Source organism: Saccopteryx leptura, chromosome 2 (genome assembly GCF_036850995.1).
Source record: "Saccopteryx leptura isolate mSacLep1 chromosome 2, mSacLep1_pri_phased_curated, whole genome shotgun sequence".
Taxonomy (NCBI): domain Eukaryota; kingdom Metazoa; phylum Chordata; class Mammalia; order Chiroptera; family Emballonuridae; genus Saccopteryx; species Saccopteryx leptura.
The window spans coordinates 331,386,867-331,412,263 of record NC_089504.1 but is presented as its reverse complement, the minus strand read 5'-3'; the positions used below and the strand labels follow the sequence as shown (position 1 = coordinate 331,412,263).

General features: G+C 46.8%; 1 protein-coding gene and 1 pseudogene across 10 annotated transcripts in view; both read left to right on the top strand.

Annotated features, from left to right (window-relative positions):
- The window catches only part of RAP1GAP2 (RAP1 GTPase activating protein 2), a 242,789-nt gene that overhangs the window by 158,115 nt on the left and 59,277 nt on the right, over positions 1–25,397 (top strand). For 7 of the 10 annotated variants that reach the window (XM_066363456.1, XM_066363461.1, XM_066363460.1 and 4 more), the window contains 5 exons: positions 12,967–13,002; positions 16,569–16,613; positions 17,386–17,418; positions 17,761–17,973; positions 19,358–19,461. In XM_066363456.1, coding sequence (XP_066219553.1) covers positions 12,967–13,002; positions 16,569–16,613; positions 17,386–17,418; positions 17,761–17,973; positions 19,358–19,461 — 431 coding nt within the window. Of the gene's footprint in view, positions 1–319; positions 384–12,966; positions 13,003–16,568; positions 16,614–17,385; positions 17,419–17,760; positions 17,974–19,357; positions 19,462–25,397 lie in introns of those variants that run through there. The other 3 variants (XM_066363457.1, XM_066363465.1, XM_066363463.1) reach the window with 2 other exon arrangements.
- Positions 20,241–21,303, top strand: LOC136394256 (high mobility group protein B1-like; annotated as a pseudogene).

The following is a 25,397-nucleotide window of genomic DNA, read 5'->3' as shown; positions in this document are numbered from 1 at the left end:
GTTTTGCTGAGCAAGATTATGCCAGGAGGATCTGGGGATCCCTCGTGTCAGTTCCTCCAGGCCCTCTGTGCCCCTTCCAGTGACCATGGGGCCCCAGGCTGACTGGGCCAGGTCAGGACTGCTGGGTTCTTTCTCATTCACGGACCTGTCTTCTACAGCCGGGGGGTGGGCTGTGTCCTCTCCTTTCTGCCCCACCCTGGCTGTGTTGTCCTTTCTCTAGGGGAGCTGAGAATGACAGGTTAGGGAGTGACAGGGCACTTGTTTTGAGGTTGGACCAAGGAGTCCCCCAAACCTCAGGCTGTGTCACCATTGGTTTCAGGACAGAGGAGAGTCTGATGTCTCTGCTACCAAACAGAAATGGCCTGAGTTCTCTGGACCTTGGTGTGAGTGTGGAGTGATATGCTGGAGGGTTTTAAGCTGGGGACCGATGTCACCTGATTTATCTTTCAGAAAGACCATGTGGCTTTTGTATGGACAGTTGATTAGGGAGGTACCAGTGTGGAGGCTGGGAGCCCAGAGATAGGGTTGTCACATGGTCCCTGTGGGGGACAGTGAGAGGTGGTGGGGACAGGGGAAGTGGCTGAGAAGTGCTCAGACTCGGGAGATATTTTGACAGTAGACTTGTAGGTGGCTTGGACGTAGGGGATGGGGGATGAAGAAATCGGTAATGACCGTTGGGGTTTTGTCCAGAGTGTCAGGGCGGGTGGAGGATGGTGAGATGGGCTGGGGGGGGGGGGGGGAGGAAGATGTTTAAGGGAAAAAGTTAGGGAGCATTCTGTTGGGCTTTGTTAAATCTGAGATGCCTATCAGACATGTGTGTGAGATGTGGAGTTGGCAAACTCAGATAGACCTGGACTTGAATCGGGCTTCTGCCTTTATTGTGTTCACTTTGGGCAAGTTGCTCAAGCGTTCTAACCCTGCCGCTCTAATCCCCTTCCCTGGGCTCTTGTGAGGCTTATGGGGTGGCGCTTGTGAACTGCCTGGCCCAGTGCCCAGTGCCTGGCACATCATGGTACCCAACAGAGGATACCTTGGAGCTTCCTAAAACTTTGCTTCTATCATCGCATTTTCTAGCTCAGGAACACGCGATGGCTCCCCAATGAAAGGAGCTGAGCTTGGAACTTGTGTTTCCTGGGCTCGTTTGCCTCATAGATATTTTTTGTTGTGTCCATATAGAGGTCTTTAAAAATTTGCATTGGTTATACGAATTGGAAGAATTTACATTCAGATTTGGATTTCTGGCTTATCTTGAGAAGTTGAAAACTCTAGTTAACAGTGAGCTTTGTGTTTCTGCCAGTGGCCTGACCACAGATAAGCTGCTGCCGGCCCTCTAGGGAGGGGCGTGTGCTCTTCAGTTTACCACTGCTTCCCTCTCCCACTCTTTTTTTCTGTTGTTGTGGAGGTGAAATTTACAGAACATAAAATTAATCATTTTAAAGTGAATAATTCAGTGGCGTTTAGTACATTCACAATGTTGTGCAACCACTACCTTTCTTTAGTTCAAAATATTTTTATTACCCCCATCAGACACCGTAAAGCAGTCACTCTTCATTCTCCCCTCCTTCCAGCCTCTGGCAGCCGGTAATCTGTCCTCTGTATCTGTGGATTTACCGGCTCAAGATAGTTCATAGAAATGCAATCAGACTAGGCTGTGTAACCTTTTCGTATCTTTCACTGAAGCGTGATGTTTTGGAGGTTTATTCACATTCTAGCGTGTATCGGAATTTCATTCCTGTTTACTGAATGATACTCCATTGTGTGGCTACGCCACAGTTTATCTGTCCTTCCATGGACATGCACTATGCTTCTACCTTTTGGCAAGTGCGAATAGTGCTACTTTTCATTGTACAAGTGAACAACATTTGTGTACAAGTGTTTGCTTGAGTGCCTGTTTTCAGCTCTTTGGGGTATCTACCTAGGAGTGGAATTGCTGGGTGATATGATAACTCTACGCTTAACGTAGCGAGGAACCGCCAAGTGGTTTTCCACAGCAGCTGCTCCATTTTCCGTTCCCACCAACAATGTAGGAGGGTCCCAATTTTTCCACATTCACAGCAGCACCTGTTATTTTCTGCTTTTTGACTATAGCCATCCTAGTGGGCATGAAGTGGTATCTCTCACGTGGTTTTAATTTGCATTTCCCAACAACTAATGATGTTGCACATCTTTTCATGTGCTTATTGTCTGTTTGCATATCTTATTTGGAGAAATGTCTATTCAAGTTCTTTGCCCATTTTAATTGGGTTGTTTGTCTTTTTGTTGAAAGAGTTCTTTATATATTCTAGATGCTAGGCTCTTATCAGATGTATGATTTGCTTCCGTTCTAGTGGTTGTCATTTTACTTTCTTGATAATGTCCCTTAAAGCACAAAAGTTTTAAATTTTGATGAAGTCTAATTTAGCTAGGTTTTTTCCTTTTTGTTTCTTTCTTATGGTGTCATATCTAGGAATCTATTGCCAAATCTAAGGTTGTGAAGGTTTACCCCATGTTGTCTTAAGAGTTTTATACCTTTAGCTCTTAGGGTTAGGTTGTTGTTTCATTTTAAGGTAGTTTTTATATATGGGAGGTGTAGGGGTCCAGCTTCATTCTTCTGCATGTGGATAGCCAGTTTTCCCAGCACCATTTGTTGTTAGGAGGTTTTTGATTACTGAATCAATCTTTTCACTTGTTACCCTTCATTCTTTTATGTTGCTTGCCTGGTACCTGTAGCCATTTGCCTTTTAAAATCCTGTCTTAGAGATTTAAACGGAAGTCTGCCTAATTTTTAAGATGTCTAATAAAAACCCAGTCACCTTTTCATTCTTCCTTCATCTCTGCTCTGGCCGGATTGGTCCCCTTCACACAACACCTGCACATTAAGAAGCATAATTAATTTCATAGGTCACTGGTTCCCAAAGTGTGGTCCCTGAACCAGGAGTCAGCATCACCAGAACCCGTGTTTCAGCAAAGCCCTTCAGGTGATTCTGCTGCATGGTCACGGCCGTGGGTAGCAGAGGGCCTGGCAGGGACACGGGCCTGTCCAGCCCTGACTCCCAGGCCTAGGGCTTAGCCTCTGCTGTGCGCTTCATCCTCATCTTGCTGGGCAGAATTGTCGGTCATTCATAAAGCAAACATTTCTTGAACATCTACTGTGTACCAGGTAGTTCTAGGCCCAGGGATATGGCAGTTAACAAAATAAGGAGCCCTGCCTTCAAGGACCTTGTGTTCTAGTGAACTATTGATACATTCTTTGCCTTCTTGTGGCGAACAGCCCTGTCCAAAGCCTTGGCAGCCAGATGGGTGACCAGCTGCCCTTCACCCTGCTCGCCCTGAGACCAGGGGACTCTGAGTCAGCAGCAGAGCACAGGCACCATGGTTAGGTAGCCATGGGGCACATCAGATGTGGCTCCCAATGGGGTATGTGTTGTGGGTTTCTAGTTCCCCTAGCTTTCCAAAAACCTCTTTATAAAACTCTCCAGAAGTCCTTTTCTTTTGTGACGTCTTCCATCTCCACGGGGACGAGAAACTTGCTCTGACGCCCACGTTTCCCTTCTCCCCAGAGCACTATGCAGCCCAGCTCTCCGTCCCGGGTTCTCGGGGTCTGTGTGGGGCGGAAGATGCCTTGTGCTCCATCCTTGTTTGTTTTAGTGTTTCTTGTTGCTGTCGACATGCCTTCGCCCCTCGTGTGCTCCTGAATTCAGGTGGGCAGGGACAGAAGGCAGCAGCCACTGCACATGAGTGTGTTCTGTGTTGGGTGCTGTGTCAGGCTCTGTAGACCAGCTCTCGTTATCCCAACATAGTCCTGGGTATCGTGCTGTTAGCCCTGCCCCAAGACACAGGTGCCCAGCGTCATCCGATGCTATGAGCAGGGGGTGTGTGGCATCTCCTGGGCAGGAAGACTGCTCACACATAAACATACCCTCACCTCCAGGAGGGGAGGAGAGGAGCCCAGAGCTGGGGCAGTTTGTCTAGCAGGCACCCGGTGGACAGTGGTTGGGTGGCCATGGGTGTCACCTCTCCAACTAGGACCAGGGAGGAGTGTGTTGGTGGGGGCCTCCTGAGCTGGGATGCAGCCAGGAGGAAACAACAGGTGGCGCCTGCCTGCAGGCCAAGGCCTTGTCCATGGGTAGAGCTGCTGTGGACCAGAGGGAGGCAGCTGGGCTGCTCCTGCCGTGGGACGGGACGTGTGGTGAGAGGGGTGGCAGTGGCCCTCCTGTACTGGAACATGCCATTGCTTCTACTTCTTCACCGCCTGGCCCGGGGCTGGTGTCAGGGAGAGCAAGTAGGGGCATTGGGAAGAGTTCTCAAGACTGGCCTCGCAGTTCCTGTTCGCTTCTGCTGCCTCGGACCTCCTCCAGTGATCTCCCAACAGCTGGCTTTGCCCTTCCAAGGGGAGACCAGGCCGTTTCTATATTGGGATGTGAGGAGGACAAGGGGTTCAATCCGGACCGAACCCTGGGGCCCAGCCTGCAGTTTCCTTGGCTGAGTGCTAGCTCTGTGTGACTCTTTCACACCACTTGACTGGCTGTTACAACAGAGCCTGTGGGGAAATGCTGGCTGTGGTGTGGATCCGGGTGGCAACAGCTGTTGCTAATAATAAATGAGCCAGCAGAGTGGATGCTGCTATTGATGAGGAGGCCGGGTTACATTTCTCCGGGACAATCCAGTGCCTGGCTTCTTGACGGAGGGGTATCCCTTTCCGAAGGCTGCCCCAGGCAGGACTTCACTCTGTCCTAAAGCGCCCGTGAGGCACAGTGAGTCAGTGAGCCTTTATTGAGTGCCTCCTGTGTGCCCTTGGCCGTGTGCAGCAATTTCAGGGGGCGTGGACGAGGGCGGGTCCTAGTGGCCGCAGCCACTGTTCCAGGCTGGCCTGAGTCACCCTGCTCCTGGGTGGAAAAGGAGACTCGTTCTTTGCCAAGGCTGGAACTGTCCCATTGGAAAGTTCAACTAGTCACTGAGAAGCAGGACCAGCCCAGCTGAGGCCAAGATGCCACTGGCTGATTTCTGCTCCTGGCCCCTTAGGAAGTATCCACCCAGTGCATCAATCAGGGCTCAGGTTGAATAGCGGCCCTTTCATCTCACCACCTGTGCCCGCCCCGAGGCCCTGGGCGTCTTCATTCAGGAAACACAGACCCATTTGTAACAGAAATTTAAGTACAATGTTTCTGGGAAAACCAGTGAAATCAAGAAAAGCTAAGTGTCCTAAATCAGGAAAAACTAACCTGAAGCTCCTAGACGACCTCCTGACAGGACAAGGCTTGTTTGCAGAGTGAGCTTTCTAATAGTTCCTTCTGAGCACTTGTGGAGGACCAGGGCACGCGGGACACTTGTCCATGTCCTCACTCCATCCTCACCTGAGCCCTGAAAGGCAGGGGTTATATCTCGTTTCCAAGTGAGGGGATTGAGCTAAAGTAACATGCGTCCTGCCTTACAGCTGGGCAGCCGCAGGTGGCCACTCCCCAGACCTCACTCTGACCACCTCACTCTACTGCCTCCTGTGTCTGTCTACTGTTCCCAAATCTCGGTAGCTCTCCACTGCCTTCCAGATTAAGCCTGGTGCTCTGGCATCTCTCAGCAGTCCCTCAGGCCTAGACCCCAGCCCTTCTTTCCCGTCTGGTCTTCAGGAGACTGACCCAGGGGCCTCAGTCCAGCCACGTTGATCCAGGTTCATTGACTACACATCATGATTCTCCACCTTTCCACCTTTGTCCAGAATCACCACCGCCCGTAATGCCCTCTCACTCCTCTCTATCAAGTGAGCTGTGTGTTCTTCAGGGTCTGCCTGGGATTTGACCTTTTGCGAGAAGCTTTCCTTGATATGATGGCTTTAAAAATATGTCCATGAATTTTTTGGTATTTCTCCAGAGATGGAAACTGTTTCCTCTCCCCCCTGAAGGTGGGCTGGTTGTGGAACTTCTAATGAATCAGATAAAGTGGAAATGATGGTGTATGATTTCAGAGATGGGGTCATAAAAGGCGCTGTAGCTTCCTCCATGCTTTTTCTCTCGGATGCTCGCTCTATGGGGCGTCAGCTGCCATGTTGTGAGGACATTCAAGCAGCCTATGGGGAGGTCCATGTGCTGAGGGACTGAGGCCTCCTGCCAACAGCCGTGGGAAGGAGCCATCTGGGAAGGAGGTCCCCCAGCCCCAATCAAGCCTTCAGGTGATGCAGCCGCTGCTGACATCCTTATGGCACCCACCTGAGAAACCCTGAGCCAGGATGACACCGCTAAGCCACTTCTGAAGTCTTGACCCACATAAATTGTTTTGAGTCACTAAGTGTTGGAGTAATTTGTTACAGAGCAATAGAGAACTAATACACTGACCTTCCAGGCAGAAGTGCTTTATGCTTCTGGACCACTGTGCCACTTGTCATCTGTAAAATAACCCTGAGTGTGTTGTTTCATAATTGAGATCGAGTGCCCTGGAAAGTGAGCTCCTGCCTAGTACTTCCAGCACCCAGTCCATGTTTTGCAGGGGCTTATTTGGTTAGGTTAACTGATTAATCAATACAAGGGCATTTTTAAGAACACACTCAACATATTTTTTGATTGCCTGTTTGCATGGTTAGCAGAGTGAACTGTATTTGGGGGTGATGAACCTGTTAGTCTATAATACACAGAGTCAAGGTTAGACCTAGATGTGAACTGGCCTGAATCCAGTTTCTTCGGGCACTGAAGGCTGTCCTTGTGTTCCCAAACTCACCCTGTCTTGAAGATGGGAGAAGGGCCTATAGCTGGGGTTGGGGGAAGTAAAAAAGGAATGCTAGAGCCTCTATTTATATGTTGAAGCCTTAAAAATGTTGTTTAATTGAAAAACAATTTATAATTGTTGTAGAAAAATTTAAAAGTATTGAAAAGCAAAAAGGAAATATTTATCCTTAACCTGTAACTTATTTTGGAATGTATCCTTCAAGATATATTTGTTTGGATGGATGATGTGTATATTCACATGCAGGTGTATCTCTATCTCTATATCTGTATTTTATCTATCTATATGTCTTTGTCTATGTCTATATATCTATATCTATATCTATATCTATATCTATAATCTAGCTCCATCTCTATATCTGTATTTATATCTTCAAATGGGTATTTTACATTTAATTGAAAAAAAAAGTGGGATTATGTTCTATACTCTATTTTTTTCACTTAGCCACACATTGTAAATATTTATGCTAGCAGAATTAACATAGATCTCTTATAGTATTTTATTGTATGAGCACACTTCCATGCAATATTTACTCTTTCTCTCACCGGTGGATACTTTGTTGGTACTTTTTTGTCTATAAACAATGTTGGGACAAATATCCTTGTATACATATCTTTGTGTAGTTGCTCAAATATTGCTTTAGAGTAAATGTCCTAGATTGGGTTTATTGGACCAAAATATGTGAAGGTTTTTAAGACTTTGGGCATACAGTACCAAATTGCCCTTCAGAAAGGTACCAGGTTCATGTGGACCTTCTGTCCCTGTGTCCTTAACTCCATATTCTTACCAACTCTGGGTTTTCTTTTTAATTTTGGCCATTGTGATAGCTGAAAGATGTTACCTTATTATCTTAATTTCTTCAATAACTGGGAAGGTTGGGCATATTCCTTGTGTTTATTGGTCATTTTATCTTTCTCCTTGAGTAAATTGTGTCCTGTGCACATTTTTCTGTTTCCCTTAAAAAACTTATTTATTTATTTGAAATTTAATTATGCAAGTAGTATAGGTATACATGCTCGTGGAGTAGACTGGATGTGAAGCAAACCCGTCTTCACCTCTCCCTTCCCCTCTCCATATAATCACTTTAAAATTAAAAAAAAAATTTCCCCATTGAAAATTTTCAATGGGGGAGGAGGAGAAGGATTAAGAGAGAGAGAGAGAGAGAGAGAGAAGCATCAACTCACTGTTCCTCTTAGTTATACTATTTAGTTGTGCATTCATCACACAGTTGCTTTCCGTATGTGTCCTGACCTGGGATTGAACCTGTGACCTTGGTGCGCTGGGGTGATGCTTTATCTACTGAACCATGTGGGCAGGGCCATAATCACTTTTTGACAGTGTGAGTTATATTTTTCCATATTACTTTCTATTCACTTACATACTTACATATAGGTAGCTTTAGGTTTTCTTTTTATAAAAAGGGATCATATTCTATGTATTGTTCTCTTATTCTCCCCACTCCCCATACTTATATCTTGGAGACCATCTTATATAAGCAATATAGATCTATTACTTCCTTTTTGAATGGCAGCATAGTGAGTGTTTTTTTCAGAACAGCTTTCTTGAGATAATTCATGTACTATAAAGTCACCCATTTAAAGTATATAATGTAATGCTCTTTGTATATTCATAGAATTGTGTAACCATTGCCATAATCAGTTTTGGAACATTTTTTATCAAGTCAAAAAGAAACCCTGTACCCTTTAGCTATCACCTTTGAAATCTCCCATTTCCTTTAGCTCTGAGCAACCCACTCACTAATCTACCTTCTGTCTCTATAGATTTGCCTATCCTAGACATTTTATATAGATGGAATAATAGAACATGTGGCCTTTTGTGTCTTACTTCTTTCATGTAGCATAATGTTTTCAAGGTTTATCCATGTTGTAACATGTAGCAGTACTCCATTCTTTTTCTTTTTTTTATTTTGTATTTTTCTGAAGTGAGAAGTAGGGAGGCAGAGAGACAGACTCCCGCATGTGCCTGACCAGGATCCACCCAGCATGCCCACCAGGGGGTGATGCTCTGTCTATCTGGGGCATTGCTCCGCTCCATTGCAACCGGAGCCATTCTAGTGCCTGAGGCAGAGGCCATGGAGCTATCGTCAATGCCTGGGCCAACTTTGCTCCAATGGAGCCTTGGCTGCAGGAGGGGAAGAGAGAGATAGAGAAAAAAAGGAGAGGGGGAAAGGTGGAGAAGCAGATGGACGCTTCCCCTGTGTGCCCTGACTGGGAATTGAACCCAGGACTTCCACATGCTGGGTGGATGCTCTACCACTGAGCCAACTGACCAGGGCTTCCATTCTTTTTTTTATGGCTAAATACTATTTCATTGTGTGGATATGGCATAATTGTTTATTTGTGAGTTGGTGGACATTTGGGTTGTTTCTACTTTTTGGATATTATGAACATTGCTGCTATGAATATTGGTGCACAAGTTTTAGTGTGGACATATGCTTTTATTTCTCTTGCGGTACATGCCTAGGAGCAGATTGGTAGGTCAAATGGTATATCTTTGTTTGGACTGCCAAACTGTTTTCCACTGTGACTGTACCATTTTATATTCCCACCAGCAGTTTATGATGGTTCCAATCTCTCCATATTCTAGCCAACACTTGTTACTGTCTTTTTGGTTATAGCCGTTCCGTGGGGTGTAAAGTGGTCTCTCGTGGTTTTGATTTACATTTCCCAATGATTAATGATGTTGAGCATCTTTGTATGTGCTTGTTGTCTATTTGTATGTTTTCTTTGGAGAAATGCCTATTCAAATCCTTTACTCATTTTAAAATTGAGGTCTCTTTTAATTATTGAGTTATAAGAATTATTAATATATTCTAGATATAAGTTCCTTATCAGATATAATTTGAAATATTTTCTCTTAGTCTGTGGGCTGTATTTTCCCTTTCTTAATAGTACATTTTTAATTTTTGTGAAGTCTAATAGTTTTTTTTTTCTTTTGTTGTTTACGCTTTGGGTGTCATATCTAAGCATCCATTGCCAAGTTCAAGGTTACAAATATTTACTCCTATGTTTTCTTCTAAGAGTCTTATAGCTTTAGCTTTTATATTTTTACTTAATTTCTGTATATGATGTATGTAGCTATCCAGTTTTCCCAGCATAATTTATTGAAAAGACCCCATTAAATAGTCTTGACACCCTTTGTTGAAAATCAGTTGCCGTAAATAATAAATTTATTTATGGACTCTAAAATCAATTTCATTGATCTATATTATATGTCTGTTCTTTTGTCAGTATTGCACTGTCCTGATTACTTTTGCTTTGTACTAAGTTTTGAAATTGGAAAGTGTGAATCCTCCATCTTTGTTCTTCTTTTTCAAGAACAGTTGACTGTTCTGGGCCCCGTGAGTATCTATATCAATTTTAGGATCAGCTTTTCAATTTCTAGAAAGAATCTAGCTGAGCTTGTGATAAAGATTGCATCGACTCTGTAGATCATTTGGAGAAGACAGCTCTCTTAATCGTATAATCTAATTCTAAGTGTGATCATGGCATTTACTTAGAACTTCTTTAATTTCTTTCATCAATGTTATATGCTTCTCGAGATATAGGTTTTGCACTTTCTTTTTGCTAAATTTACACCTATGTGTTTTATTCTTTTTGATGCCATCATAATTGTATAATTGATGCCATCCTTAATTTTATCTTTGGATTGTTTATTAACAGTATATACAACAGGAATACAATTGATTATTGTATTGTGCAACCTGGCTGAACTCATTTATTACATTAGTCCTAAAAGTTTTTTTTAATGAATTCCTTAGGTTTTCTATGTACAAGATCATATTATTTGTAAATAAAGATAGTTTCACCTGTTCCTTTTCATTTTGGATGCTTTTCCTATAGTCTTCTTTCCTAAGTGCTCTGGTGAAAACATCCAGTGCTCTATTAAAGTAAAGTGGGGAGAAAGGATATTCTTGCCCTGTTCCTTATCTATGGACAAAGTATTCAGTCTTTCATTATTAAGTATGATATTAGCTATGGGGTTTTTGTATGTGTACTTTGTCATGTTGAGGAGCTTCCCTTCTATTCCTGGTGTGTTGAGTGTTCGTTTGTTATTCAAGAAAGGTTTTTGGATTTTGTCAGATGCTTTCTCTATGTTTATTGAGATGATAATGATTATTTTTTATTCTATTCATATGTTGTATTAATTCATTGATATTTGGATGTTAAACTAACCTTTCATTACTGGGATAAATTCCACCTGGTCATGAGTTATAATCTTTTCTATATGTTGCTGGATTCAGTTTGCTAGTATTTTGTAGAGAATTTTGTATCTATATTCATAAGCTATATTGGTTTGTAGGCTTCTTGTGATGGTTTCGGTTTTGGTGTCAGGGTAATACCAGCCTCATAGAATAAGTTGGGAGGTGTTTTCTCTTCTATTTTTGGAAACATTTGTGAGGTATTAACTCTTCATTAAATGGTATAATTTACAATTGAAACTATCAAGACCTGGGCTTTTCATTGTGGGTAGTTTTTTTGATTACTAACTTAATAATCTCTATTTATTGTAGATCTTTTTAGATTTTCTATTTCTTCCTGAATCAGTTTTAGTAGTTTGTGTATTGCTAGGAATTGTCCAATTCATCTAAGTTATCTAATTTATTGACATATAGTTGTTCATGGAATTTGTATTTTATTCTATGAATGTAGCTTACTATAACCAATTTCCTACAGCTTGATATTTAAATTGTTTCTACTTCTTACTGTTATAGATAATGCTGCAAAGGACATTTTATTGCATCTATCTTTGAGTACATGTATAACTGTGTTTATACTATAGATTCCTAGAAGTGGACTTGCTGGGTCAGAGGTCTGTGTGTTTAAAATGTTGATTGTTTCTGCCCCCTTATCCATTTTCCACTCATCTTTCTAGCCTTATTGATCTGTGTAAGTTCTTTATGCCTAGTAATCTTGGTCTCTTGGAGCCTAGAGTTGGTAAGAATGGATAGAGCAAATAGGAAGGATGGGTTTGGGAGCTGGGTCTTTGGTGGCTGCTCTTGGTCAAGGGTGCTTGATGTCGGTGCTCCAAGCTTGCCCTCAGTCCTATACACATGTGGGGTTTCCAGACCCCAGAACCTGAACTACTGGTGAGTCAGAGACTCTTTGCCTCTGACGGATCAGCTGTGGCTTTGGAGAGGTCATTGGGAACCTGAAGCAGAGCTAGGTCTCCCCAGGTGACCCAACAAGGGCCCCTCCCATCGAGGTTCTCTTCTGAGGATTCTGAGGGCAGCAAGACTCTAGGTAGCTCTGACCACTGGTGCTTGCAGAGGAAGGGAGAGCCGTTCAGATGCTCTACCTCTGCATGAAGAAGTGATAAGGACATACTTGGTTCTTCTTATCACTGCCTTCTATTCTTTCCTGTTTATCTGGGGACTTTCTGTTCTGGGTACTCATGAACTCATGGCTTGCCAGGGCCCAGATGTGTTAGGACAAGAAAGTGTGACTGTTTTCATGGAATAGGAAGTGGGGAAACTTCTGAAGGATCCTCACGTGTGTTTTGTTAGGGTGGAGCTTCCACTCCCTCCCCTCTTCATCCTAATTCCTTTTTCTCCCTTTGGTCTTACCTGGAGTTTACAACAGTGACACCAAAGTAGGTTAAAGATTTGGCCTTATGTAGTTTGAGAATTTTAAAATAACCCACTCAGGCCCCTGGAAGCTGTGGTTCAATAGCTTTTAGGCTTGTTTCCCAAGCTCTAGGCACTGGACCGAGGCAGGCAGAGACGGCACATCCTGGCTCAAGCCCCCCGGCCGCCCTGGCCAGGGTGGCTCTGGTTTTATTGTTTTTATTTATTAGAGTCCTCAGTGAGGTTTTGTGTAGGGACATGGAAGGGCTGTGCTGGAAAAGCAGTTGGAAAATTACTCGTGGTGGACATCGTGGCCCCACTGGTGGATTGAAAACATCCCAAGCACAGCTCCCGCTGGAGGCCGACTCCCAGGACTGCTGGGCATTTTGGGGGACCTGGGTTTCCCCAGAGGCCCCACGGGCTCCTCTCTCCCACAGAGGCGGAGTGGCTGCTCTCCCCAGGGCCGTTTGCCAGCCCCAGCTTGTTTTATTTTTTCTCTTGTTGTGTGGGGTGTTCTGGCCTCCAGCTCTGTGAAGGCAAAATCAAATTATCTTCTCTCTTGATCCAAATACATTTTGTCTGCGGGGAAGCCCTGGGCTAAGGAAGCTTTTAGACAGCTGGCGAGGTGGTTTCGCAGCAGACCTCCTGGCCGGCACCCCACCGCTGTCCTCCCTCTTTGTGTCTTCCAGTCGGCGGAGTTCTTCGAGATGCTGGAGAAAATGCAGGTGAGCATTTCCCAAAGTGGGGGGGGGGTGCAGTGACGAGATGCTGGAGAAAATGCAGGTGAGCATTTCCCAAAGTGGGCGGGGGGTGCTGCAGTGACGAGATGCTGGAGAAAATGCAGGTGAGCATTTCCCAAAGTGGGCGGGGGGTGCTGCAGCGACCTCGGAGGACACGGTACCAGGCAGAACCCACAGGCAGAACATGGGGACCTCGGAGAGAGGAGCGGAGAACAGAGGACTCACAGTCCCAATGGCCTGGACAACCTGAGGCTCGTTCCATGTGGAGCGACTCAGAGGATTCTGGAATGGCTTCTGCCTGAAGAGCAGGGACAAGATTAAAAAAACAGACAGAACCCCCAGCAGAGTAGATGGGATGCCATCGACCCCATTGGTATGGGGAGGGTTGGAGAGATGTTCCTGGAATGGGTTGGAAAGAAAGCCCCCTTCTTAGGGAACTCATCTTGTGTCTGGGAGGCAGAGTGGTGGTTGAAAGACAGACCTGAGTTCAAATCCTGCATCTAACACTAGCTTGCCAAATTTCTTCCCCTTTCTAAGCCTCTAGCTACTGCTTTTTGTCTACTTACAGCACTATTCTCAGCTCATTCTGACACCAAATGTGTGATTGCTTCTCCCCACCAAACAATTCTTCGTCCCCAGCTGGGTGTCCAGCCATTCAGCTCAATTCTGACACTGTTTATCTGGAGCTGGTGTCAGACCCCGCAGGGTGAGGGTTCTACCCTACAGACGGCCCCCACTTCAGGTGCCAGTCACAAGTCCGGTTCAGTTAATTTGCTAGAGTGGCTCACAGAACTCAGGAAAACAGTTAACTTACTAGATTATTGGTTTATTATAAAAGGATCTAACTCGGGAACAGCCAGATGAAAGAGAGACAGGGCAGGGCGTGCGGGAAGGGCTCAGAGCTTCCATGCCCTGTGAATGCACCGCTCTCCCCACGTCTCCCCGTGTTCACTAACCCCGGAAGCTCTCCAAACCCCATACTTCTGGGTTTTTATGGAGGCTTCATTACTTAGGTACGATAGACTAAATCATTGGCCATTGGTGACTGTCTCAACCTCTAGCTTCTTTCCCCTCATTGGAGGTTGGGTTGGGCGGGACTGAAAGTTCCAACCCTTTAATTCTGGTTGGTTCCCCTGGCAACCAGCTCCCATCCTTTGTAAAGTCCCAAAAGTCACATTAGCGTAAACTCATGAACACAAACTTATGAATGACACCCCTTTCACCTTTATGACTCAGGAATTGTTGCAGGAACCAAGGAGATAAGGCCAAATACTGTAACAAAAATGCTCCCGAATGCTTTCATTACTCATCACTTAGGAAATTCCAAGGGTTCTAAGGAGCTCTGTGCCAGGAACGGGACGAAGACCAAAATGTATATTTCTTATAATAAATCACAATATCACAGCCTCTATAAATAAATAAGAGTAAAAATACTCATTCATATTGTTGCCGGGATGAAATGAGATAATGAGTAAATACTTAGTAAGCATTGCCTAGAAGTCAGTGTTTAGTGTGGATTTGGGGGTCCTTTGTAATTGCCACCAAGGGGGCACAGGTAAGACCTGATGCCATAGGGAATATGGGGAGAGGTCCAAAAGGTTTATTCATACAGGTGGAAAGGGTGGGAAGAACATACTGATAATAGCGCATGTGTTTTAAACGCTTGTCTGGGGTCAGAGATTGACAGGTGTCACTCATTGCTTCATGACAAGACTGATTCTGTCCTTGAGAGTGGGTGTAGTCTATCTTCATGCTGAGCAGTCAAGTGCCCGGGGCACTCTGCGAATTGTGAGGAGATGTAACTAAGGTCTGGGAGTGACCTAGCCCTGGACTCAGGAATTTGAAAAAGGACGCAGCCCCTGTGAAGCAACAGGGACTAAGGGCACAGTTTTGGGTTCTTTTGTTCTGGGTTCAAGTTCTAACCCTGACACTCTCTAGCTGAATGACCTCAGTTAAGTCATTATTTCTCCCTGAACTTCAATTTCTTCATGGCAAGGGAAGGAGAGAGAATGATTCTACCTGGTGCAAAGGATGACACACAGAGGGGAGAGTGCCAGGCCATGGCTCTGTCGTGGGGGAGGGGAGAGGACAGGAGGAGGTTTGTTCTCCTGCCTAGGGGCTGTTCCCAGGCTGGGATGACTAATACAGGACACACACAAAAAAACTTCTGACATCAGCCCCTTCCCCATCCTGCTCAGTTTGCCTCCCTGGAAAGGATCTGCAGGGCCACCCAGGTGGTTTTCTCCCTGTGCGGTGAGAGGAGCACCTGTCCAGTGGGAGGGGCTCTCCCACACCCACCTGACCAGTGCTGCAGGGTGACTCAGCCCAGAGAAGTCCATAGAAACTGAAGTCTAAGTCCGCCCAGTGAGCAGGAACCTGGAGCTCCAAGAACTGCGGGACCTGGTCGTACACAGTGGGCAGGTGGCTCGGCTTCAAATCCAGGCCCTGCCACTCACTAGGTGTGTGACAGTAGGCAAGCAAATGCTTTCCTGGTCCTCCGTTTCCTCATTGGTAAAACGGTGCTGAGGGCTTCAAAGGAGATGACAGAAGGAACGTGCTGTGCCAGGTTCAGCCCCTCTGTGTTGTATTACGATTAGACAGCAGCTGCTGCTGGGCTCCCTTCTCTCCAGAAGGGCTCTGTTTCTCCTACTGTCCCACTGTCTCTACCCTAGTTGCATTTATGCAAATAATTGTGGGAACACCAGGTGCTCTCCTCCCACAAAACCCAGTTAAGTCAGAACTTGAGTTTTCCAGATGCCTGCAGGGGAACCCTTTTTGTCCAGGCCCCGTCAAGGTGTCTGATCCTTGCAGTGATGCATCCGTGAGGTGGGAGGGTGGGTGCTAGAATCCCCATGTCACAGATGAAGTTATGAAGGCTGCAAAAGTCTCAACATTGTCAGGGGTCACTGAAAGTAGGATAGTGGCAGAGTGAGGCCCAGGCCCAGGCTACGTGCCTGCTACCCATGGTCCTTCCACCAGGGAAGGGGTGGAGCTGGTATGGCATGAGGTCCAGAGTTCTGGCTCTGACCCCCACAGGTGTGGATTCCCACTCTGCCCCTCACCTCATCCTCTGAGAGACCGGGGGAGATATTTCACGACGGTAATCCTGCCTACCTCATGATAATAATGTCATAGCTTTTACTATGTACCAGTCACTCTTCCAAGGGCTTAACATGTTACCCACATTTAACCTTCACCACTATAGTAGGTGCCATTATCGTTCCCATTTTGCAGATGGTAACACTGAGCCACAGAGAGATTTTGTTCTGTGATTTGCCCAAGGTTGTAAGGTCATAAGTGACAGTGTTGAGGTTTGAACCCTGGTGATCTGGCTGAGTCTGTGCTCTTAACACCCTGCCTGCTGCCTCATCCGGGCTGCTGTGAGGTCTGAGTGTGATAGGTGTGTGACGTCTAAGGGCCCAGCACGGGGCAGCCCTTGCTGTTATTATTACTAACCCCCAACTGGCAGTTGCTCCCAAGGGACTGCTCTGTTTGGTCTTTATTTTGTGACCCTTGCTTTTCCATGGATCCTCTTTTCCTTGTTTCTGCAGGGGATCAAGCTTGAAGAGCAGAAGCCGGGACCCCAGAAGAACAAGGTGGGCTGGGTGGGTGAGGTGGCAGCCAGGCGGGCCAGGTGAGGGGCCAGGTGAGAAGAAGGCAGGGGGAGTGGCCAGCATGCCGGGCTCACTATCTTATACCATCTAACTCTGATTTTCACCAAGGCCCACTGAAGTGGCTGTGCCTTTGTTGACTAGTGCATGGTGGTCAGCAAGGTAGGCCCTGGCTTAATGCCTTTAGGGTAACTTCAGAGCAAGCTGGAGTGAAGGCCTCGGGGGAGACCTAAGGCTTGCAGCTTGGCCTGGCTCCTCTCTTAAGCAAACCACAAACAGTATTTAGGGGTGTCAGGCTTCATGCTCCAGGCTCTAGCAGGCATTAGCTATCAGCTGCAGGCTCTATTTCCAAGGCCCTGGGGTGCAGTTTATCACTGGAGGTCAGTCCCCTTGCCTGGAGGGAGTGCTGGGTAGGACCAGGGCCATCTCCCTGTTGGAGCCTCCTGGTGAGAAGCTAGTGTCAGTCGGGGTGTGGCGTTCAGTGTGCCTGTGTCCTGCGTCGTCCTTCCTCTGTGTGCTGCTTCTTCAGCTGCCCGGTTTGCACTCAGGTTCTGTCAGTTTGGGGAAGAACTCAAGAGAAGCCAGAGCCTGTTCGTCCATCTGGTGTCCTTCCCACTGATGCTCCCCAAACCCTGGTGCAGCCTGCCGGGCTGCCCAGCACGCCTCCTCCCTAGGCCTGGGAGAGGGAGTGGAAACAGGGATCCAACTTCACGGGCACTGCTGGGACTAACGGCGGCCTTGTTCGTTTGTCTTGCAGGACGACTACATCCCGTACCCCAGCATCGATGAGGTAGGAGCCCCTGGATTCTGTCTCTGGGGCAAGGCTAGGGGAGCTGATGGTCATGGTTCCTCCCTCACCCCGTGGGGGTGAGAACCTTGGGATGGGGACTTGAGGGCCTGAGGCCTCTTCTCCTTTGTGATTTCAGCTTTTTCCCCATGTTTAAATTGGGACAGCTGAAGTGGGAGATATTGTGGGGCTTGGAGGAGGGATTCGTGTTACTGCCTTTGGCCTCATATATGGAGGTACCCCTCATGCAGCAGTTCAGAGGTGGGGGATACCTCCGCTGGTGCCCTCCCCGTCTCCTGCAGATCGAGGGCAGGTTGCAGCGTAAGACTTTCCCTCTGCCTCCAGGTTGTGGAGAAGGGAGGCCCATACCCCTTGATTGTCCTGCCCCAGTTTGGGGGCTACTGGATCGAGGACCCGGAGAACGTGGGCACGCCGACCTCACTGGGCAGCAGCATTTGTGAGGAGGAGGAAGAGGACAGCCTCAGCCCCAGCACCTTTGGCTATAAGCTTGAGTGCAGGAGTGAAGCCAGGGCCTACCGCAAGCACTTCCTGGGAAAGGTGAGGCCACGGGCCCCTGGCTGGAAGGACTGCCAGAGGGGAACCCGGAATTCCTCCCCAGCTGCCCCCCTCTTTTCTGTACCTTCCTGGCCCTGCCCGCTTCTTGCTGCCTACCTCTGTCCTCCTTGGAGAGGCCTGACTGGCTCTGCTCCTGGGGAGGGGGCCAGGGGGTGGACAGAAGTCCCAAGGCTCAGTGTGATGGGTCCCTGTGGGGGCACCCCCAGCAGATGCTTAGGTCACAGAGGTTGGCAAACCGCAGCTCGCGAGCCACATGCGGCTCTCAGATTGAGGATATTTTTAGCAAAGGCCAGTTTAGGAGTACCCTAATTAAGTGAATAACAATGTACCTACCTATATAGTCGAAGTTTAAAAAATTTGGCTCTCAAAAGAAATTTCAGTCGGTTGCCATTTGGCTCTGCTGACTAATGAGTTTGCCGACCACTGCCAGGAGGCCATGGGATGGGCAGCGTTTGGGGGCTGAAGGAGAGTGGAAGGAAAACATATATTCTTGTACCCTTGAAGTGTCCATTTCCGTCGGAATGGCACAGATCTCTCACGTCCTCATGCACATAGGTCCCCAGGTACTTGTACTACGTGAGGTGCTGTGAGCTTCTGAGTGCTCAACAGTGACAGTGACATTTCTTTAAATATATTCTGCTCTTTTGCCAGGTTCTTGAAATCCCCAGGGTAGATTCTGGAAGTCTCCAGCCAAAGTCAGCTTTGCTGAGTCTCACAGGGGAGGAAATGGATGAAGACCCCAGCCCAGTTTATTAAAATGCAGATCCCAGGGCCCCAGCCTAACAGAGCAGGTCCAGGGGGACTCCCTGAGCCAGGGGGAGAGCCACTGTCCAGCCACCCCCCTGCTCCACTAGGTGGATGTGCCAGGGCTCCTCCTGGCTTCATTCTCACCGATCGTCCGAACGGGCCGGGGCTGCTCCCTGGGAGCAGGCAGATGGACTGTCTCGTGGTGAAGAATTTGAGCTTCAGTCAAGATATGTGTGGGTTTGAATCCTGATCTGTCACCTACTAATTGTGTGACCCTGGATAGTTACTGAACCTTCCTGAACATATTTTCTCCATCTGTGAAATGCGGATGGTGATGTTATCTCCCCCAGAAAGTTCTGGGTTAAAGGAGATAATGGGGAGTCAGCCCTTAGCGCAGTGCCTGGCACTGACAGCCTGAGGACTTGGTGGTTGGAGCCTATTACTGTGATGCTTCTCTTTCCCTTCCTCCCCTTCCTCCTCATCGGAAGCAGCAGCAGCTGTAGCATCCTTCTCTTCTTCCCTGCTGTGGTGCTTCTCTCTCGTGGTGAAGGAGGTGATTTAGGGGGCCATGCCTGGAAGGTCCCCCTCCTCCCTGCTAACACCTGATTTCTGTTTCTAGGATCATCTGAACTTCTACTGTACTGGCAGCAGTTTGGGGAACTTGCTCCTGTCCATCAAGTGCGAGGAGGCAGAGGGCATTGAGTACCTTCGGATTGTTCTCAGGTAGGGCTGCTGCACTGCTGGAGGCCACACCCCTAGTAGCAGGGACCCGGAAATACCAGTCTGACCAGTCCTGTCTGGGTGTGCTGGCGGAACAGACTGGGCTATGTTGGAGTTGCCAGGCAGGGAGGCCAGGTGTTTATGCCAGCTGACTGATTGCAAGGGTCAGAGCAATCTCCTGGTCTCAGGTCACATAGGCCATACCCTCAGCTGCCTGTCTCTGGCTGTGAGGAAGATGGGAAGAAAAAGTCGGGAGCTCCTTTTGCAGAGACACGACCCCAAATCATCCTGGCAGAGGGTTTGCTAAACACTGCCCGTGGCTTGTATCCAGTCAGGGAATATAGATCCCAAAGCATCTCTGTATGTGCTGGGTTCCGCACATGGGAGGGTGGTCACAGCAGGAGCTAAGCCCAGGACCTCTTTGGCTTGTGATATCCTCACAGGCGGGAACTGGGACCGGTTTCTATTTGGTTTGACTGACATGTCTTGTAGAACCTCCTTTGTACCAGGAAATGTGATAGGTGGTTGGGCTGCAATGACAACTGAGCCGTGGTCCCTCCTCTCTCAAGGTCTAGTGGGAGAGAAAAATAGAGGCTTTTAACGTGTGTCACAGGTTTTATTTTAGTGATATACACAGATGCTGGGGGAGCACAGGGACTCTGTGTCTTATTTCTCTGTCCATGGTGGGCTGGTAGAGGAGCCAGGACGGCCAGTGTGCAGGCCGAGCGCTGGGCTTAGCAGAGTGCTGTGAACCGGGCCAGCTCCCGGTCCCTATTTGCTGAATGGAATTGGAAGTCGTTGAAGGTATTTGGAAAAGAATGAAAACATGTTTGGTTTTTTGGTCCAAATTTTGAGATAAATATGGGAGGGGACAGGGACACATAACCCTGCTCTGGGAGAGGTGGGGTGGTACCAGGAAGTTGTTAGCACCCATCTGGTCTTGGTTGGCTTTTTATGAAGAAAGGGAACAATTTAGCCCCAGCCAGCAGCGGCAGGTAGAGCCAGTCCCATTTCGAGCAGGGCTTCTTCCTTGGTGAGTCTGACAAAAAGGGAGTGGTGGGCACAGTGGTGGCCCTAGGCCTGTGCTGCCTTGCCCCAGGCTACCCATCGCCTGCCCCCTCAAGTGGCAGGAAGAAAAATAATTAAACACAGGCAAAGGAGATCCTAAAAAGCCGAGAGGCAAAATGTCATCACATGCTGTCTTTGTGCAAACCTGCCGGGCGGAACACAGGGAGAAGCCCCCGGTGCCTTTGTCAGCTTCTCTGTGTTCTCAGACGTGCTCCAGACAGGTGGGGCACCCACCGTCTGCTAAAGAGAAAGGAAAATGTGAGACGTGACAAAGGCGACAAGGCCTGTCATGAAAACTTATATCCCTTCAAAAAGAAGTTCAAGGATCCCAAAGCACCCAGGAGGCCTCCTTTGGCCTTTTGTTTTGTTTTGTTTTGTTTTGTTTTGTTCTGAGTATCATCCAAAAACCAAAGGAGAGCACCCCGGCCTGTCCGTGGGTGATGCTGCAAAGAAGCTGGGAGAGACGCGAGGTGACGCTGCAGCAGGTGACAGCAGCCTGGTGGAAGGAGGCCGCTGGGCTGGAGGAGAGGGAGGGGAAGGTACTGCTGCACGCCGGGTGACGGGAAAGCCCGATGCGGCGGTGGAGGAGCTATCGGGGCTGGAAAATGCAAGAGAAAGAAGGAGGAGGAGGAGGAAGATGAGGAAGATGAAGAGTAGGAGGAGGGAGATGAAGGTGAAGATGATGAACTAGTTGGTTCTAGCACAGTAGTTTTTCTCGTCTACAAAGCATTTAACCCCAGTACACAACCCACTACTTTTAAAGAAGAAAAAAATTGAGATGTAAGACTGTGTAAGATTTGTTTTTAAACTGTGCAGTGTCTTTCTATTTTTGTATAGTTACCACACTACCGAATGTGTCTTTAGAGAGCCCTATCCTCATGGCATTTTCAGTAGACACTAACCTTGCCTGGTACCGTACGTACGGGGGTTGTAGATTGGCATGGAAATTTAAAGCAGCTTCTTGCTGGTGCACGGCACAGATTAGTTATATGTGGGGATGGTGGCTTTTCATCTTTTGTTGTCTCTGATGCAGCTTACACGAAGTAATTGTTGTTCCTTACCTGAAAACCACTCTGTAATTGCAAAGAAGTTGCAGCTGTTTTGTTGACATTTGAATGCTTCTAAGTAAATATAATTCTTTTATTAGAAAAAAAAGGGAGCAATTTTTAAAAACTGAGGTTCACCTGGCTAGAAATAATATTTGCAAGGCAAGGAAGAATCATTTAAACCACTGGAACCAGTTTTCTCGGAGAGCAGTACCTGAACCCCCACTTCCGAATAGGATTTTGAGCTAGGTGAACCTCTGTAAAAGGAATTACTTCCTTTCTTAATAAAAATCAGACCTAAATTGGGTAGGATTTCTGAGTAAGATGACAGTTGAACATAAGGATCTCTTTTCTAAAACTAGATCCTATCTGAAATGTTGCATCAGGACTGAAAACTAGAAAAAGACGCCAGAAACGTAACAGATCAATTTTTATTTCTGTAATCTGTGGGGCAGTTGGGACTATAATGTAGGTGATATTGAGAGTTGAACTCCAGCTCCCCTTCCTTAGAAAGCAGTGTGATGTGGGAATATATGAAATTGGAGAGTCTAGGGGAGTCCTATACTTTTTAGAAGTAAAGGTGAGTCCTGAACAGTTGGGGTCTTTCCACATGAAATCACTTTTGTGCTTTTGAGCCAACAGCATTTGAAATGTGTTGCCACGGGGAGCCCAAGGACAAGCTCACGTGTGACTCTCCCACATAGAAGGCCAGTGGGTAGGGTGGTGGAGAGAAGCTATATACCAGCTAGGAAGTTGGACAATCCCATCATGCACTTAGAGTGATGACCAGGCCAAATTGAAAACCAGACATAAAAACATTGGCCTCATGGCTCTGCCGTTTTACCAGATACAAAGGAGAAATTGTGCAGAGATGAAATTTCCCAGTTGGCAGGGACTCCTGTCCCAGCTTCTTCCTCATTCCTCATAGGCTTCTGGATTATTTAATTGATGTCTTATTTTCTAAAGAAACTTTTTCATTGATTGAAGATGAGGAGGAGGAGAACAGAGATAGAGAGAAACATCAACTCGTTCCACCTAGTTGTTCCATTTAGTTGTGTACTCATTGATTGTTTCTCATATGTGCCCGTGACCTCGGTGAGTTGGGACAATGCTTTCCCCACTGAGCCATCTGGCCAGGGCCTAATTGATGTCTTATAACAATAGCTCTTCAGCCTAAAATCTGAGAAAGATATTTTAATAGCTTCTGTTTGTGCCACAAGAGTAGCCAAGAAGAATCTACCCACAATTTGGAAACAAATAAGCCTAAATTGATTTTTTTCTTTTTCAAGTTTAAATATGAAGGGAGGGAGAAGAGGACGAGGAGGAGGAAGAAGAGGAGATCATCACAAGTCAGTGAAAGAAAAGATTCTGCATCTAAAAAAGCATAACCTAGCATTAGCAGGTAGGGAAATAATCAAGTTTTGGAAAGAATTTACTACAGAAAGCCAAGTAAATATAGATCTCTATTAACTTGGTATTTTCAGCAAACTTCTAGAAAAAAATAAATAGTATGAAAGAAAAGGCAAAAGATAAAATAAGGCAATAGAATGAGATAAAAATTTTCTGGTTAAATTAAGGAAATAATATAAGAAACTAAAAATTGCCTAAAGAAATTTTAAATGGCTTTAGAAGCAACAAAGAACAAAAGTTAGTAATATTGAGAACATGCTTAAGAAACTCTCACATAACTCAAAAGAAAACATAACTTCAAAATGATAAGCAAAATTATAATAAATATGGAAGATGGTGAGCCAGATTTAAACATGGATAATTGATGTTTTTAAGGTGACTGAAGATTTAAATCTGCATATCAAAAAGACTCGCCCACTATCAGACAAAAATTAATGAAAGGAAGCTATAGCTGGACATATTTTGATGAAAATTTAATATACCATGAATATAAAATCATTGGTAGAATGAAAACATTCTAAATAAATAAAGACAAAGAAAACATACACATATAGAAAAAGAACATAAAGGAATCAATATGATAACAGAAGCAAGTCTGGGAGAAGACAAGATGGCGATGGAGTAGGTGCACGTACCAACTTCCACCTCCGAGAACCAAAGTGGATTACAAACTAATTTTAAGAACAATCATCTGGAAAAACCAACTTTGGACTAAACTAAGAGGACTCTTCAACCAAGGAACACTGAAGAAGCCACACTGAGACTGGTAGGAAAAGCAGAAACGTGGAGAGGGCTGCCCAGCTCCCCTGAGCGAACAGCAGCTGGGAGAGACTTGCATGGTGGGAAGTGAATTTAGCAAAGAGGGGAGGGTCCTGAGTCCCAGGAACAAAGCCCCAGCCTGCAGCCCCACAGCCTAGAAGAGGCATATGGACAATATTTAGCTGGAAACAAGACAGGATACTGTTTGTGAGAAAGAGACTGATTTCTCAGACCCAGGATTCTTCTTAAAGGGACCATGCAGAAAACCTCTCTCACAACCACTCACCCGGGGCTCCGGAAGATGGGGAGAGAGGAGAGGACCGGAGTAGCAGGAAAAGAGTGTAATCTAGGAGGCACAGAGAGAAACATTTTGAGAGACAGCCACCCTAACCCCTGGGACGAGTCACTCCCCAAATCTGAAGTGAATATTTCCCCTGGAAACAGCAATACCAGCAAAGGGAAGCAGGACACCAGCCAAACAAGCTCTCCTGCGCGTACTCAGAGCAGAGTCGCTTAGAAGGAGGGAGCTTTCGGGACTACAGTAGTGAGTCTTAGGGACTGAGCTGCAGCGCCCCCACCCATACAGCTGAGGGCTCGCCCGTGGGCTGGCAGCAGTGGGACATGGAAGCGCAATTCTGTCGGCAAGGGTGGAAGCCGGCTGGCCACCACTGAGGCCCAGGTGTGAGCTCGGTCTTGCCCGGCTGCGGAGGAGGGTATGTGCAAAAGTGGTCAAGCCCAGCTGCAGACTGCCTGCAACCCAGCCTGTGGGGGAAGGGCAGGAGCCCCGGAAGGGCAGAGACCCACCCTTCAGCAAGGGCGCAGGAGCACAGCCTTGCCTCGCCTGCGGAACCAAGGCTTGTGGCCTAACTTGGGAGCCGGCTTCTCCCATAGGTTTGGAGCCAAAAGCCCAGAACAGGTGGAATCCCGCTACTGAGCTTGGGCACACAGTCCCGCCCGGCCTGTGGAGCCAAGGCTTGCAACTGTCCTACAAGCGGGCTCCTCCTGCAAGGAATCAGGTGGAGACCCGCAGCTGAGCAAAGGTGCTCAACCCTGCCCTCAGGGCTGAGCATAGTGCCACCCACAGGGGCGGGATGAAGGCCAAGGCCACCGAGGCTTGTACACCCGAGCACATGATCACAGCTACTCCTGTAAAGGAGAGGCGGAAACCACAGCAACAGCCCCAGTGGGCAGGCACCGGCAACACCCATACCTAAACGCCCTAGCCAGCAACAGCAGAGGGGGTGGTGGGCCTGCAGACAGACCACACCTAGGGAACACAGAGGCCACACCCAATGGACTCCAGTGGCCAAAACCTTCTCTTACACAGACAAAATGAGAAGGCAGAGAAATGCAACACAAATGAATCAAGAGAAATCCCCAGAAAAGGACCTGAATGAGTCAGATATAATCAAATTACCAGATGCAGAGTTTAAAATAACGATTGTTGGGATGCTCAAATATATTAGAACAACAATAGATGGTCATTATGAACACCTAAATAAAGAGATAGCAAATATAAAAAAGGACAATGAAATAATAAAATAGAATCAGTCAGAAATGAAAAATACAATATCAGAAATGAAAAACACAATGGAAGGAATTAGAAGCAGGATGGATGAAGCTGAGAATCAAATCAGTGAGTTAGAGGACAAGATA